The 17,463-nt window shown below is 32.2% G+C and overlaps 1 protein-coding gene across 1 annotated transcript; it reads right to left on the minus strand.

Annotated features, from left to right (window-relative positions):
* Positions 1–1,880: 1,880 nt before the first annotated feature.
* LOC143046929 (uncharacterized) lies at positions 1,881–12,872 on the minus strand. The gene is made up of 4 exons (XM_076219976.1): positions 12,805–12,872; positions 6,008–6,463; positions 3,999–4,218; positions 1,881–3,133 (listed from the first exon to the last, which is right to left on the minus strand). Exons 2-4 carry the CDS (start codon positions 6,410–6,412, stop codon positions 2,166–2,168), a joined length of 1,593 nt encoding a protein of 530 aa, XP_076076091.1. The 5' UTR covers positions 6,413–6,463; positions 12,805–12,872; the 3' UTR covers positions 1,881–2,165.
* Positions 12,873–17,463: the final 4,591 nt, after the last annotated feature.

Consider the following 17,463-nt stretch of genomic DNA (forward strand, 5'->3'; position numbering starts at 1 on the left):
AAACAGCAAAATTTCCTTAAAATTACCAATTCAGGGGCAGCAACCCAACAACGGGTTGTCCGATTCATCTGAAAATTTCAGGGAAGATAGATCTTGACCTGATAGACAATTTTACTCCCGTCTCAGATTTGCTCTAAATGCTTTGGTTTTTGAGTTATAAGCCCAAAACTCCATTTTACCCCTATGTTCTATTTTTAGCCGTTGGGGCCATCTTGGTTGGATGGCCGGGTCATCGGACATATTTTTTAAACTAGATACCCCAAAGATGATTGTGGCCAAGTTTGGATTAATTTGGCCCAGTAGTTTCAGAGAAGAAGATTTTTGTAAAAGATTACTAAGATTTACGAAAAATGGTTAAAAATTGACTATAAAGGGCAATTACTCCTAAAGGGGTCAACTGACCATTTCGGTCACGTTGACTTATTTGTAAATCTTACTTTTCTGAACATTATTGCTGTTTACAGTTTATCTTTATGTATACTAATATTCAAGATAATAAGCAAAAACAGTAAAATTTCCATAAAATTACCAATTCAGGGGCAGCAACCCAACAACGGGTTGTCCGATTCATCTGAAAATTTCAGGGCAGATAGATCTTGACCTGATGAACAATTTAACCCCATGTCAGATTTGCTCTAAATGCTTTGGTTTTTGAGTTATAAGCCAAAAACCACATTTTAACCCTATGTTCTATTTTTAGCCATGGTGGCCATCTTGGTTGGTTGACCGGTTCACCGGACACATTTTTTAAACTAGATACCCCAATGATGATTGTGGCCAAGTTTGGTTAAATTTGGCCCGGTAGTTTCAGAGGAGAAGAATTTTGTAAAAGTTAACGCCGGACGACGGACGCAGGACAACGACGGACGCCAAGTGATGGGAAAAGCTCACTTGGCCCTTCGGGCCAGGTGAGCTAAAAAAGGATAAACCTATTTCAATTTCAACCTTGGAAAAATATGTTTAAGTATTTCCTTATCATTTCAAGGTATTTGAATATTCCTCAATAGAGTTATGAAATCTGTGAATTAGGTCCAAAAATGATATTAACTGGTTAGCCTATGATCACCATTAAACACTTAATTTTGTGTTATCCCACTTTTTCACTGGAGTTTTGAAATTTAGTTGAACATTCATTAAGTACATTAAGTAAGATATTTAAAAAAAACATTTTGGTGCAAAATAACAAAGAATAAAAGATGAGTGAAAATCATGTACATGTAGCATCAAAGCATGATGAAGCAATATTTGATTTTATTTCTAAAGCTCGAAACCTATTCTTTCCATTTCAACAGGAAATGAATTAAAACATTAAGTACAAAACTTTAAGATAAGAAAAATTAAAAATGATGTAAAAGCTCTTCCCTACAATAATAAGTGTAAATTTCGTGATATCAATCTTAAAAATCATTTTTGAAATATAAATATATATTGTAATTACATCCTGACATTGTATGACTTATAACTTTGATGAAAGGTTTTGAATAAATTGGAATTTAATTTGGTTTTTAAAAAGCTTCAAAAGAGTTTCATTAGCTGATAGAAAATCTCCTCATTTACGAAATGTAATTGGTTTTGTTTTAAGTTTCAAGTATCTCCTTCAACTAGTCTATGCTCAATATAAAAGCTCTTATAATCTAACAATGAACAGTGCATCTATAAACATACTTAGGCAACGATTCATATTTACTTAAAACTTTCTTTTGACTCTAAATATACAAGTCTTAAATGTCTGTTGTTTCCAAAATGTAAAGAAAAATTCAAAAAATTTAAACCTCTAATAAATCTGACAAGAAATGGCATACCTTTTTGCATAAAATAGTTTGAAGTATAACAGAAAAAATAAAAAAAAATATCAACTGATAGAATTGTAAATAGCAGAGTTGTTTTTTTGGCTAAATTCCTATAAGATAAAATTGAGAATGGAAACGGGTAATGTCTACTTCCTAATAAATTTCCATTAGTTATTCATGAAACATCATTCAGATGTTAGAAAATGTTCTCTAAATAGAAAATTTCCTATATTGATCAATTTCACTCTTTTGTAAACTTACACAAATACATTGTGTAAGTCATATATTGTGTTGAAATGATGATAACACTCTTTTGCACATATTAAGAGAGCTTTTCATAAGTACATACAAGTTTTCTAATTAGAAAAAAGATGCTTATTTTGATGATTCTTCTACTTCCTCCAATGCTGATTCTTCTACTTCTTCCAATGCTAATTCTTTTTCTTCTAATGCAGATTCTTCAATTTCTTCCACTTTCTCTTCATCTTTTTTCTCTTCTTCCCCTTTTTCACTAGGTATATCTTGGGATGTATTCATAGAAGATAGAGAAGAATCTGCATCATCTTCTACATTACTGGTCAGATCCACCATTTCAGAGCTAATTTCATCCACATACTCTGTGGACATATTCTCCATCATACTGTCATCCTCCCCGCTATCCAAGATGACTTCCCCGTAACGCACATGAGTTTTCCTGTGTCGATGTAAATTCCAACTTCTTGAGAACCTTTTCCCACATACATTACAGGAAAATCTAAGTATGTGGTTGTACTTGTGGAATTTCAAAGATTGTGCATCTCTGAAATACTTTCCACAAGTGTCACACTGCATTCCTCCTACAAAATCTGGGCTTACCTCCCCAGGTGAAACACGCTGTCGCTTCTTCTGCTGCTGATGATTCAGAAGATTAGAAAAACCATGTATACCCATCATGTGCATTTCTAACAAATGCTTAGCAACAAACATTTGTTTACAAATCTGACATTCAAACATAGCTTCTAATGTTCCTGGAAATAGATCTGAATCCTGCTGACTGGCATCAGCGCTACCCTCTTCACTAGATTGATATTGCTGGTTTTTAGCTGAGGTGCTAGATGAATTGTTTGGCTCGGACATTTCTGCATCATTTGACTTTTCTGTATCTCTCTGAGGTGCCATCATCTGTAAGGTGGGTGGTGGTGGTGGTTGAGAGGGTCTTACAAACATGTATTGTTGGGAATAGTTAACTGATTGACCTGTTAATTTTGGTTGAATGTGTGACATGTCAACAACTGTCTTTGTTAGTTTTATTTTTCCTTCACTATCTTTCTTTCTTCCTTCTCTATAATACTCTCTGTAGTCATCTACAAAATCAAAGTTAAACTAACTATATATAGGAACAAACAAATGATTTGAAGATATTGCTCTGATTAATAATAAGAATAGAATATTTATTATACTTGTATAGATACATAATATTGATGTGAATTAATTGTCAGATTTTGTTCTTTTACTAATTAGATTAAAAAGCAAACTTAAGTTTTCTTGTTCAAGTTCATGATGATGCTCTGTGACTTTCTATTTTTTGTAAGTAGTAATGGTCATTTTATTTTAGAAAATGAATGAAAAAACTTGTATATATGTAACTTCTTTAACTAACACATACCGGGTACATGCATATGTATCACCCTTAATTAATTTGAGAATATGGAAAAGGGGAATGTGTAAAAGAGACAACACCTTGACCAAAGAGCAGAAAATCACCAAAGGCCACCAATTGTTTTCAACATAGCGAGAAAACTCCATACCTTGAAGCAGATTTCAACTCGCCCCTTAACAAAAATGTGGACTTGTTCAGGGAAAATGGATGTCACACTAAACTCTGAATGATATATTTAGTGGTTGCTGATGATAGCAATGCTCAGGTCTGGACTACCCATCACCTGAACCACAAAATAAGGTACACACTATATTTCTGTGATCAGTTAACTGTGGAATAGGAGTCAAAACCATAATTTGATGTATAATTTAAAAAGTTCTCATCATAGTGAACATGTGAACTAAGTTTCATGTTGATGTGGCCCCAACTTCATTGTAAACTATATATTCCTTAAACAAATATTTGTAATGCAGGACAAAGATATGCTGACCAGAAAATATAATGTCCCCTACTATAATTCATGTAGTATGGACATGTAGGTTATGTTTAGAAATATATATTCAGTATACCTTGTAGTGCTTCATAAGAGAAATCTTGCACTTCAGTTTTGATATTAACAACATCACTGTCCACTGTCTCTACAGATCCAGAATCTGACAATGGTCTTCCTGAGGTAGATACACTTGGACTAGTTCTTGGACTTGAACGACTAGAACTCTCGACTTTGGAAGGCTCAACAATGCTGTAACGTCCAATCTCGGTGTCAAAATGTGGTTTTCTGTCTTCAATCTGCAAAAATATATGGTCCATTGAAAGTTGTGAATATATATTAATTTTACTGACCTCTGGTTTTTCGTTTATGGCATAATGGAAGGCATATAAAATTTTTTTATTACTTCCTTGTTTTCTGAAAAATCCTTTTATATATATGGAAGTGTTTAACGACCTTGACTGGCTATACAGCCCTTGCACGGTCGGAAAATCCTTTTACTGAAATGTTTTTTGATTTGAACATTACAATAAATAATCAACCATCTTTTCAGCATTTACATACTGGTAAATATACATAGCTACAGGTATATAATTATTGAAGGGAGAAAGAAACATGTGTATGATGCAAATAACCTACTAAAATTCTTTATAGTCTGACTGTAAGAATTAGATTTCGGATTCAATGCTTCTATGTAAAGATGCTAATATTCAAAAACATTATGATATACCAAATGAATAACAGAACAGCATTCTATTTTCCCCTTGCATATATTATAGCACATACATTGTATCTTACATGCATTTGTCCAAGGGTAATACATTGGAATCCATGATATCTCGGCCTATAACAAACTCGGACTATAACATTATCGGCCTCCCAAAATCAGACTATAGCAAACTTGGACTATACCAAACTCAGACTACTAAAAGAATATAAGTATGATGTTGGATGTTGTTTTCTTTATTGGAATTAGTAGTACTTAATTTGAAATTAATTATGATTTACAATAAAGTAAATTTATAATTTATTTTGAACATTTTAGAAGTGAGTAATATAAATCAAGTTACATTTACTAGATATGTATAAAAAGAAAAGTAAGAATGAATGCATTCTTTAATAATGAAAATCTACCACTGATTTGATTTTCAAAATTCGAATATCACAGCCCAGGCCATGTGTAAATTTCCAACAATTTATGGCTTCCATGAATTATTTCTTAATTTCTATATATATTTTTTTCAAAAATATTTATCAATTATATAGATTTTACTATTCGATCATCATAACTCCTATCTGTATTTCTATGTATACAATGGTAAAAATAAGGGCTAAATGCTGCTAGAATGAGTCGATGGGCATGAATCTGTGAACTTTTGGAGTATAATATAACATCACAGAATTCACCACAGCTATAGAAATGTTTCAGCTGTTGGGAAAGTTTGGATGTCTGTTTATCACATCTATAAACCATTGATAATAATTATCTCGTAAATTTGTATATTTGTTAATTTATATAAAGTTTTTTTTTTAAAGTCAGAAAAAAACCCGTTAACATCCCAATTTATTAATCGTAGTCCGAGTTTGTTCAATAGATTTCTGCATATCAATAATGGTAGGCGGAGTTTGTGATAGTCTGACTTTGTTACAGTCCGATTTTGTGATAGGCCGATTCTGTTTTAGTCCAAGTTATCCAGCAGCAATACATTGTACGTCCAATATATTTTCTCATTGTGTTTTAAACTTTTTTTTTAAATATTTAGGTGTGAGATTTTAAATTGAATGTGAATGAGTTCTTAGAAATGTATATACAAATACTAGTCTTGATACATGTAAGTCCCTACAAGTAAATGAAAGAACAAGTTTTACGCTGAGCTCATTTCAACATTTTTTTATGCTTACTTTATCACATTCTCCTGCTACATAAATATTGCATTGTACATGTCACCACCAACAATCTGGAAACAAAGGAACATTAAAACTTAACCCTTGCCAAATCTTTTTTCCTTAAACTGTACCAATTCCACTTTAGAAAAAATAAAATCATCCATCAAAATTACAAGGTTCTTTAATAGCACGTTTTCTTACCTCAGAAGCAAAAGACTGCTGTGCATTTAAAAAGGTTAAGCACAACTTCTCTACCTCTTTCACCTGAAGAGTATTGGCAAGAGAGAATATCTGTTCTGCAGAATCAGAATCAACAGTTATTACTCCATTGTAGAAAAAATCTACGATTGATTTTACTATTCGATCATCATAACTTCTCAGCTGAATTTCTGCTACATTTCTCCTATCTGTATTTCGGTGAATACAGTGGTAAAAATAAGGGCTAAATGCTGCTAAAATGAGTCGATGGGCATGAATCTGTGAACTTTTGGAGTATAATATAACATCACAGAATTCACCACAGCTATAGAAATGTTTCAGCTGTTGGGAAAGTTTGGATGTCTGTTTATCACATCTATAAACCATTGATAACGGAGCTGAATTCATCTTCTTTCGATCTTCTGTAATGATGAAACACTGCTACATCATCTGTGGTTCCTGCAAAAATCAAGAAAAGATTTAATGATACTTATTATATATACTTCTCTCAACTAGAGAACCACAACATACATTTGAGAATGACCTGTGAAGTTCCTATGATGAATGGTGATGTTCCTTTGGTACCGCCTTATGGTGTTTATAAACCCAACTTGTTGGCTATGCTGGTGACTGTAGTCATGTTTTGTATTTTATTGAGTGTATTCTATGTATTACTAGTAAATTATTAAGTCAGGGATTTTGTTACCACAGATTATTTAAAACCTTTACTAACTTCCATCATAAAACAAAAATTTGGTCTGCAAGTTTGGCTGTACCTGTAGAAAACTTATTTAGAAATGGAATAACACATCCTAAATGTTACAGTGATGTTGTAAACCAAATCTGGAAATTAAGATACGATCTGGGTAAACTTTACAATGCTTTAAATAAACTTATTCTAAAAGGTTACCTATTCAATATTGTAATCAAATCTTTGAATAGTGTTCTTATTGGTATGAAAATTGATTTTGTTATCGGTAAATAAAAACCCTACTTAATATTACACATTAAACATTTTTTACATAATAATTATTATTTGTTTCCGCTAAATTAAAAATTGCATGTACAAACATTGACACTCCACATTTTAGACATGTTAAGGCACTGTGAATAACTTGAATCTATGAATAAAGATGTTTAACTGATTCATCTCAGATGAAGTGCACATCAATAAATACACACATTTTATTTTAACCAACTCAATAATTTTACAATTTTATTAGTTTTTTAGAAACAAAAGGGCATTGGGACAAGGGTTTATGAAGTTTTACATATATGTACATGATTTTTTAGCCACATGTAGAATGGTAAATACAGTTAATTCATAGCAATTTCCTCTTTTCTATATGTTTCATGTGTACAGCTAGTCCAGCCCTGGCCTCAGTGACTCATTTTTTTTTTTTTTTGTTGTTGTTGTCACTGAGTCCAGCTCGCCCTCCATTACCTTCAATGGTGCAAGCTCCCGGGTAGATTAACCGGGGACGATAGAGACAATGCCAGAGCGCTCAAGTACGAAAATTGTATCACAAATGGTAAAACTTGATAAAATAAACAAGTTGCATACCTGAAATGCTTGTACACTATATGGAACTCATCTTAACAGAAGGAAATCCCTTGCAGTCGGAGCTGTGGACATCTTGTTTACATCAGTAACGCTATATTACGGAACGTGACGTTTCTACGTTATAACGTTAGACGAAACGAATTCAATGTATCGATACAGATTTTCAACGTTTAAACTCGTCTTATCATCTATTTTGCACCTCAAACTATTTAAACGCGGACCTTAGGGCACTGAAAGCTGCTGGTAAATTATGACACTTTAAATCATGTTTATATATGTGTACCTTCTGTTGTTCAGATGAAGTTTACTGATTGTGTTTTTTTCTTCAGTATCCGGCAAGTGACAGAAAGTTCAAACCAAATTAATCAGTTTTAATTTTTCCGTATATCATGATTCCTTTCAATAAATGACAGGACAATTATTATAATAAATTTCTTCATTAATTTATCATCACACTTTTATTTTTTTAACAATTTTTATATCCCGAAATTCCATGAAAAATCCCGAATATTTAATTTGGGGTTGCCGTACGGCCAACAGGCGGCTCTGTCTATTTCCTTGCGATAACATATCTCAACCTTTTTGAATGTGAATTAATTGTTACTTATGACAAAATGAAGAACAACTTTAATACTGACGATTTTCATTTTCTCTCATTTTTTTTTAAAGTTCTTGTTAATACTTCAACGCGGTAAGTCTTTTTTTTTCTTAAGCAGCGAATGATAAGTCTGAAATTGTTTTTCACTTAAAGTCTTTTATATATAAGTGTATTCAATTTAACATTGTAATTTAATGCAATTTAATACATTTTTCTTTCTTTCAAATTAAAGAAACAAATACTTGCTATTAACATATGGACCAAAATAAAGTATTTTGGATGGTGATTAATCATTTTCCAAGTCCAGTTTCCAAAATCGTATCAGGGCCAGACCATCTCCGTTAACATTCGGATTGAAAAATTGTTAAAAAATAAAAGTGTAATGATTAGTTGATGAAGAGATTTCATATTGTCCCGTCATTGACTGAAAATTTACGAAGAAAAGGAATAATCGTTCGAGTTATATTAGATTCTTTTTTTTTAGTCCTAGAAGATATGGCCAACTATGAAAACATTCCTTTACAGGTGTGAATGTGCTTTTTTTTACCCGCAGAAAACGTTCATGCATCCGACCGTTAATGCAGCAAGTTCTTAAATTATGAAATCATTAGAAAATAAAAATTCTTTTTGTTTTGGTAACTATGTGACATTTTTAACTGTTAATTTCCCTAGATGCAGAGTGCCGACAGATTTGTTGCAAAACGTAACGGTTATTTGACATTGATTGCTTTATCGTTTTCCCCGGAATATTCTGCTCATTGTTGACCTTCAAAAATATCATTTTTAAATATTCTATTGATACCTAAGCATCTGCAAGATTTATCTATTAATATATATATACATATACATGTATATATCTTCTTATGCATTACGGACTGAGTTTTAACACTTTATTTTTTATTCTTGCAATAACTTTTCATTTATTTTCTTGCAAAAACTTCTCATTTATAATGCACGCCGTATCCCTATGAAATTCTGTTTTGGAAGTAGGAATTTAATTTATAGAAACTCAGGTTGATGTATGAAAATCCGGGAAATGTACAACTATTAATGCAATTTCGTTAATCCCATCCGTTTGAATATGATCACAAAAAACATCGATAGAAAAATAGAAAAAACGAAATTTATTGGACTGAAAGAATACGGATTGAATTAGGAAAAAGCAAAACACAAGCAGACGTTGAAACTCATGATCATACAAAAATTAGTTTGTTAGCCATGGAATGAGAAAAAAAAAATGGTTATTGTTTGAATAACTTTCCCTGTATTCCAAGTAAAAACAGTCTCTGAAATTCATTGTTCTGTACAGAAGAAATCCGATATAGAACCGATATGGTTTCTGCATTTTTTTTAGTGTTGGTGTTTCTTTGTGTGAATAAATGGAGATATGGGATATACAATAAGATAGCAATGGCTATGCAATTAACGACATCAAAACCATAGACATTTTTCAGTTTCCTATTTCATATTTGTTGAAGTCGTTAAACTTCTAATTGAACTTCTGGAGAAAAATCAAACCATAATGAAATCAGGAGATGTGGTATAGTTGACAATGAAACAATTTTCCACCAAAGACCAACTGACGTACATGATAGCTTGCTAAAATTGGTACATTTGATAACACCAGTTTACCATTTCACTACACTGCATATTCACTGATACAAATATTGTCACCACATTCCTAATAAAATAGCACCATCATATTGTTTTAACCGTTCGGCAATCCAATTTGCACTGGGTATACATAGGTTTCATATATATACGGCTTATCTATTAGGACGACAGTCTTTTAAATTGTATACCTGCTTGTATGCTTGTACTAAAGCTGCGTATATCGTCAGTTTTTTTTTTTTTTTAAATGACAGGTTGCTGGATTATGATACAGGATATAAAATAACACGCAGAATACAGACTCCGGCTTATGTGTCGTACATGCACGATTTCAAACTGGATTTTTTGCGTGGAGTGTTTTACTTATATAGAGGGTGCATATGTAAGCGTAATTTCATTCCACCGTGTATTTATTCCGGGTATCTGTTTTTCACTAGAGAATATTGGAAGTAAAAGTGTCACGAGCGTCGATCTTGGTATCCTTGTTTTGTTTATATTGACCGGTTTATTGTTTACATATTATACATTTATGGGTTGAAATAATTTTCAGGGAATTAGTTTAATAGTCCTTCATTACTGAGTAAAAATATAATTATAATTATAATTTTTTCGTCAATAGACAAGTTATAAAATTGATCGTTATGTTTTACTGCTTCATTATACAATATATTTCGAAGGTCTGCATATAAAGGACATAAAGTAACTATATGTTTCTCATCTTCAATTTCGTTTTTACACATAAAACAACATCTTTCATTTAATGGCTTTTTCTCATATCGTCCTGTTTCTATTTTAAGTGGCGCAACGCCACATCTAAATTTTGCATAAGCACTTCTAAATTTAATAGATATATTTTGTTTTAAATATAACTCTGTACAATATTGTGATTTATATCGCTTATAAGTACGAAGCTTGTTACCATAATATTACTCTGTGACAAAATTTTCGTTTGCATTCTGCAATATATTATTAAATAAAACATTTTCAATTTGTAGAACAATTTTCTTTATGCAGCACACTATCAATACTAGTATACAAATCAAAGTTACAATCTTTAAGTTTTTTTTATGACTCTATTACACCAGTTTTTCTTATTATTTACAGCATTTTGATGTGACCATTTGAAAACTTTATAATTTAATCTGTCATTGGTCATGGCACTACATCTTGCCCAATGCCTAAATACACATGTCCATTGTTTTACACTAGGAGGTCTCCAGCCCATGTCCCCGTTAATTTCATCACCTATAAAAAAAAACATGATAGCTCTGTTCTGGACAGCGTTGATACAAGAAAAAGAACGAGTGCCCCAAATGTATGCACCGTAGCTTATTACTGACCAGACCAGAGTATCAAATAACGTTTAAAAGTACTAACCACAATGTGCTTTACATTTAACAATTAATAAACTTAGAGCTCGACTGGCAGACCTTGCTACAGCTTTAGCCATAATATTATGATAAGTGGTGGATATTTGGAACTGGATCCGGATTAACCAACCTTTTAAATTCTGTTGATGGATAAAAAGCAATATGTGAATTTGTCGCAAAAATTGACGTTTTCCTATAAAATTACAAGACCAAAAATAGTGACCCAAGTTTTTATGCATACAATGACTTATACTGATGTAACTCGATTCAAAATACAAGTGTGCCAAAAAGTTTAGAAATCGGGAGATATGGCATTCGGTATCATGTTACGAGTTTAAACGTTGAAAATCTTTATCGATACATTGAATTCGTTTCGTCTAACGTTATAGCGTAGAACCGTCACGTTCCGTAATATAGCGTTATTGATGTAAACAAGATGTCCACAGCTCCGACTGCAAGGGATTTCCTTCTGTTAAGATGAGTTTCCATATAGTGTACAAGCATTTCAGGTATGCAACTTGTTTATTTTATCAAGTTTTACCATTTGTGATACAATTTTCGTACTTGAGCGCTCTGGCATTGTCTCTATCGTCCCCGGGTAATCTACCCGGGAGCTTGCACCATTGAAGGTAATGGAGGGCGAGCTGGACTCAGTGACAACAAAAAAAAATAAAAAAAAAAGGAGTCACTGAGGCCAGGGCTGGACTAGTGTACAGCTGCCTATTATAAAATACAATACGTACATGTACATGTATGAAAATTTTGTACTTTTGGTGACATAATTAAAAGCTACATGTACATTGTAGTTCAAGTTAACTTCAAGTCTAATTCAATTTTGACATCACAAAAAAAGTGAACAACCCAACAATAATGCAAAATGGAACATTTACATGTACATGTTTGAAGCCATATGTCACAGAATCTGAAATACTGACAAGGTCTAAAGGTGTCATTTAAAGAATAAAATGTGTATTAAAACATGTAAAACAATTGTTATTGCATGATAAATATTCCTTCATTGATGAACTACGTGTATTCCCCATATGGCCGATTGTTCCCAAGGTGTTGTTTCTATACTGTAGACCAAATTCTTCTGTCTCTATAATGCATTATCGAGCACAAACAAATTGTATGCAAATCTCTGGTTTTGAATGGACATTGCTTTCTGTCTCTATATATATTGCCAAAAAAAAAACCCATAAAAAATAGTTTATAGCAAAATCATTACAAAAGCAAATGGAAAATAAGAAATATATGCATTATAGGGATATCAACACAGCAGTGAAAGGATATAGTTTCTTAGAGTGCGAAACTTCGAGTCATACACATACATACACATACATATGTTAGATCAAGTATTCTTGAATACACTGTATATGCATTCACTTTAAAGTCAACAATTTGCAGTAAATGCTGCTTAATTATGATGAATAACAATAGTATAAGCAAATACTGATGACTGCCATACTGGACATAACAATAAGTGTTTCATTTTGTTTGCAACTTCTCAACTTGCAGTAACAACATTATTTTGGAGCAATGTGCATAAGTCTACCAGTTATTTCAAAGAATATTATCGACATTAGTTTATTACAATAGTTTTCTTGGGGGCATATTTAAAAAAAAAAGAGAACTATAAAAATATTTCTGTTCTCACCCAACAGCTGTTTGTTTCCGGTTAGAGTTGTCGCCCCTTCCCTTGTTTGGAAAAGAAAAAAATGTCCGATGGTCCCGATATCATACGAATTTAACATAAGGAAATCAGATTATTTTTTCAAAGAACTAGCTACTAAATGCTTAATAGAAATTATCAGCTGTACTATATATAGATTCCTTGAAAATATTTCTTTTAATGAGAAAAAACAATTCATTTGAATCACCATAGAAATTACAGACTTTTGAAAAGTTGTTATACATTCACGACTGATTCTTTATATATATAGCTGCTATACTTTAAAAAAAAAATTATTTATGCTATTTGGCTATAACAGAGATATATAATATAATTCTGAATGCTACAAAGTGTGTCAGTATATTCATGTTTTTCAGATTGCTTGCCCCCCCCCCCCCCCCCCCCCCCAACTTGAAAAAAATGATGGGCGCATGCTGAGCGATGATTGACCCTGGAGGTGCTTACGATATCAATGATGATTCGCTTTCGTTTTATTTGCAACCTTTTTTATTTTATTCAGTACCATTTATGCCGACTTTATTTTTTTTTGTTTTACTTCAAACTAGTTCCGGCAATCTGGCCCACTGCACTTCATTTTGAAACAGTAGGAATTTAGCAGAGGAAATTTTGAATCCAAGCTGACAAGTTATTGTCGACAAAAGCTCCTAAAACATTCTGATGAAAACTTCCATTAATATAACTTTACCGTGTCTCTTTTGGAATTTGAATAACACATTTTGATTTGTAGTTAAAATGTAACTGTCCAAACATGATTTTGAAGGGAAGGCATACTATAAGACCTTCGTGTCGGTAACACAGTGAGAGAACAATAAAAATTCACTTTGAATAAAAACTTTCTTGTCCGAGGCAATACTTCAAGACCTCAGTTCTTTAATTTGAAAATAAGAATCATAACTCATGTTTTCAAAATATGAAAATGTGTAACTCCCGCAGGTATATAAATTATTCTTACTTGAAAGTGTTTAGTTAAACTTTACACAATAAAGTTGATTTTATAATACTTTTTAGTTGTGTTGCTGCCACGTCAGGTCTGTATTTTTGTTATTTCCAACTTTGTATTGATCTGCCCTTTTCTACTGGTTTTTTATATAGTGTGTTAATATGTTGCACTATTACACCACTGTCCTGGGACAACTGTAGGGGTTGGGGTAGGTGCACCCGCTCACATATTTAACAATGCCACATTCTGTATGTGCCAGCCCTAAGTCAGGAGCATGCAACTTTGTGGTTGTCGTTTGTTTCTGTTGATCATATTTGTACTTCGTTCATTTGTTTTTACATAAAGCAGATTGTTTGTTTTCTCTTTTAAATTGTTTTACATTTGTCATTCCGGGGTCTTTTATAGCTAACTATGCGGTATGCGTTTTTTTATTGTTGAAGGCCGCACAATGAGCTATAGTTGTTAACTGTTATGTCATTTGGTCTCTGGTGGAGAGTGGTCCTATTATCAATAGTCACATCTTCTTATTTTTATATTGGATAATTCGTGAAAAAAAACCAACATCGTAAAAAAGTACTCACAATTTCCCATTGCTCATCTTCATACAAAGTAACAAATTCAATATGAAAAAATGTTTTATTAAAAGGCAATATATAGTCTTCAACGATTGACTGAAAAATAAAAACCAGAACACTGGGTATACTCGTATGATGAGTAACAATACCACTAAATTAATCAAATACAACTTAAATTTCAATATTATGAATGAACTTAAGACGGAAACCGTCTAAAATTTAACTAAAATTCTAAAATTGTGAAGATTTCAGTAATTTAGCATCACTTAATGATGTTCGTACCCGATATATTTGCATTGTATTGCCAAGAACTGCCCATATTTGTGTAGCAGAAGCATTACCTTCCAATAAATAGATAAAAGATTACATTTTCACAATTTTGTAAAACTGTTATATTTTGGGACCGAAAAGGGGTCTTACTGAACCTACTCCTTTAAGGGCACATTGCATGCCATAACTTGGTTGTAGATGATTGAAATAGTGTTTAAACGGTTTGCTCTCTGCAAGCCACAAAACAAATCATTAGTTTTAAGTTATGTCTTCAATTCCGAATCCTGCACCATCTTCGTTAAAAGAATGTGATGACATAGATAAGGCGTGGCTTGATAAAAACAATTAAAAACGGTTTGAATCATTAGCTCAAAACCTATATGTAACGCAAATTATGAAAAACACACATATGCACTTTAAGGGCTATGGTTCCGCAGCTAATCGGTACTAAACAGAAAACAACAAACAAAAACAACCAAAAAGTACAAATTTATATTATAAAAGAGTACTTGCAGTTATTGAAACATATTGAGGTATATTATCATATACAATATTTTAACAGACAATTCTTTAAAAGACGTTGCACAATATAAATATGGTCACTTTGATCTTCCTCCGACCGGCAGCAAATCCCTTGTCAAAGTTTGACTGGGCGGGATGTATAAGTACGCAGCAAAGACCAGCAAAAAGGGACGTTAAATCTAATGCTTCGTGTAGAGACAGTATCACGCTCTCTGAACGTTAATAACACAAGCGACCACGTTTTGCCGGTCCGTAGGCGCATGTTGGAAGGCAACAATTATGAATTATGTCCTTATCCAATATTCCCTCAGTTTCCAGTGGCAGTCCAATTTTTTCAAATATTCACCCTGGATATATATATATATTTACTCATTGGTGATTTGTACTCATCCTAGAAATTCAAAAAATGTTTGCCAGTAGCAAATACGACGACATTAGTGAGCGCATCGAACGAGTTATACAAGGCTTCATCTTGTGTTGAGCAGCTTATATTTTACAATATGAATATGATGAAAATCTGAAAATCGATTTATTTGATTGTATAAATACGATAAATTTGTGAATTATTACGGGGCGCCGAATGGGACTCTTGTGGTTTTGTACTCGAAATTCAATTTTGTACGGACAAAAGTGACTTTTGTTCAACAAAAATGAGTTCAGTTTAACAAAATTTGTATCATACTACAAATTTAAAATTTTGTCATACAAAATTATCTATCAGCGGACAAAAGTCACTTTTGTCATGACAAAATTCATTTTTGTTACACAGACTTGAGTTTTGTTACCTAATTTGAAAATTGGGCGACAAAAGTCAATTTTGTATTCAAATTAGTTTAGTTTGGATTCTGTGACCTAATTTGCATACAAAATCGACTTTTGTTACACAAAATTGACTTTTGTGAGACAAAATTGACTTTTGTGAGACAAAATTGACTTTTGTGAGACAAAATTGACTTTTGTGAAACAAAATTCACTTTTGTCTCAACAAAATTCACTTTTGTCTCAACAAAATTGACAAAATTGACTTTTGTCTCGACAAAATTGACAAAATTGAATTTTGTCTCGACAAAATTGACAAAATTGAATTTTGTCTCAACAAAATTGATTTTTGTCTCACGAAAGTCAATTTTGTCTCATAAAAGTCAATTTTGTCTCACTAAAGTAAATTTTGTCTCACAAAATTGAATCTTATCTCACACAATTGACTTTTGTGATTTAATTTCAATATCAGGTAACAAAAGTCAATTTTGTATGCAAATATGATTATATTTGCATACCTTTTAGACAAAATTGACTTTTGTCATGACAAATATGAATTTTGTCTACAAAAATGAATTTTGTCATGACAAAAATGAATTTTGTCTACACAAATGAATTTTGTCATCACAAAATTGAAGTTCTCATAAAACAAGTCTGTAGCACATAGTTTTGTAAGACAAAAATGATTTTGTTATGACAGAATTGAATTTTGTACAAAACCACAAGAGTCCCATTCGGCGCCCCGTAATTATTGCATGATAAAAACTTTTTATCGTCACAAAGCAGTGATATATGAAATTTATAAAGAGCTGATCGAGTGTGTGATACTGACAGTGTAAACACAGACAAAAATTAAGACGTTATCAGCAGACTGAGAAAAACAAAACCTTGTGTAATGATAACACAGAAGTATCGAAGGGTCGTAGGATCATATGTGTAAATAACTGGATGTCTTACATTATAAATGTTAAGTAACTGTTGAACTGATAATCATAATGTCGATGTTAGTACAGATGGAGACAATATTCAAAGAACTTACTACATTGTTATGTTGATTGCCTTAAAGACTGTTTATTCAAAAATAAGCATAATACCTTTGCATGAATCAAGTTGTCTTTCCCCTTATCCCAAACATACATATTTGCCTCCGTTTTTAAAATCTACAACAGTCACGAATAGTATCAACATAAAAAACAGGGAGTGTGTTCTTATGACAAAAATTCGGGAAAATAAATCTGACAAAACATCATAGAAAGATAAAAAAAAATGTCGCAGTGTGCTTGTTGACCTGAAAGATAACATCCTATGACAAGAGTATTTCGTTTCTATTCAGTAATTAGTTCTTTACAGAATACAACATATTATTTTCTATTTCGTAGTCAGATGTCTAAAAGTCCCTTAACAAAAAAACATAAGTTCTAATATCAAATTGTCAGATATGTAACGGTACAAATAAACTCATCATAGATACCAGGACTAAATTTAATATATACGCCAGCCGCGCGTTTCGTCTACAAAAGACTCATCAGTGACGCTCGAATCCAAAAAAGTTTAAAA

This window comes from Mytilus galloprovincialis, chromosome 1, assembly GCF_965363235.1.
Source record: "Mytilus galloprovincialis chromosome 1, xbMytGall1.hap1.1, whole genome shotgun sequence".
NCBI classification, from domain to species: Eukaryota; Metazoa; Mollusca; class Bivalvia; order Mytilida; family Mytilidae; genus Mytilus; species Mytilus galloprovincialis.

Excerpts from the sequence above, each read along its gene's own strand:
- LOC143046929 (XM_076219976.1), bottom strand. The coding sequence starts at position 6,412 with ATGAATTCAGCTCCGTTATCAATGGTTTATAGATGTGATAAACAGACA. Across the intron at positions 4,219-6,007 it reads AGCAGTCTTTTGCTTCTGAG|ATTGAAGACAGAAAACCACA; the intron begins GTAAGAAAACGT and ends ATATTTTTGCAG. Across the intron at positions 3,134-3,998 it reads CTCTTATGAAGCACTACAAG|ATGACTACAGAGAGTATTAT; the intron begins GTATACTGAATA and ends TTGATTTTGTAG.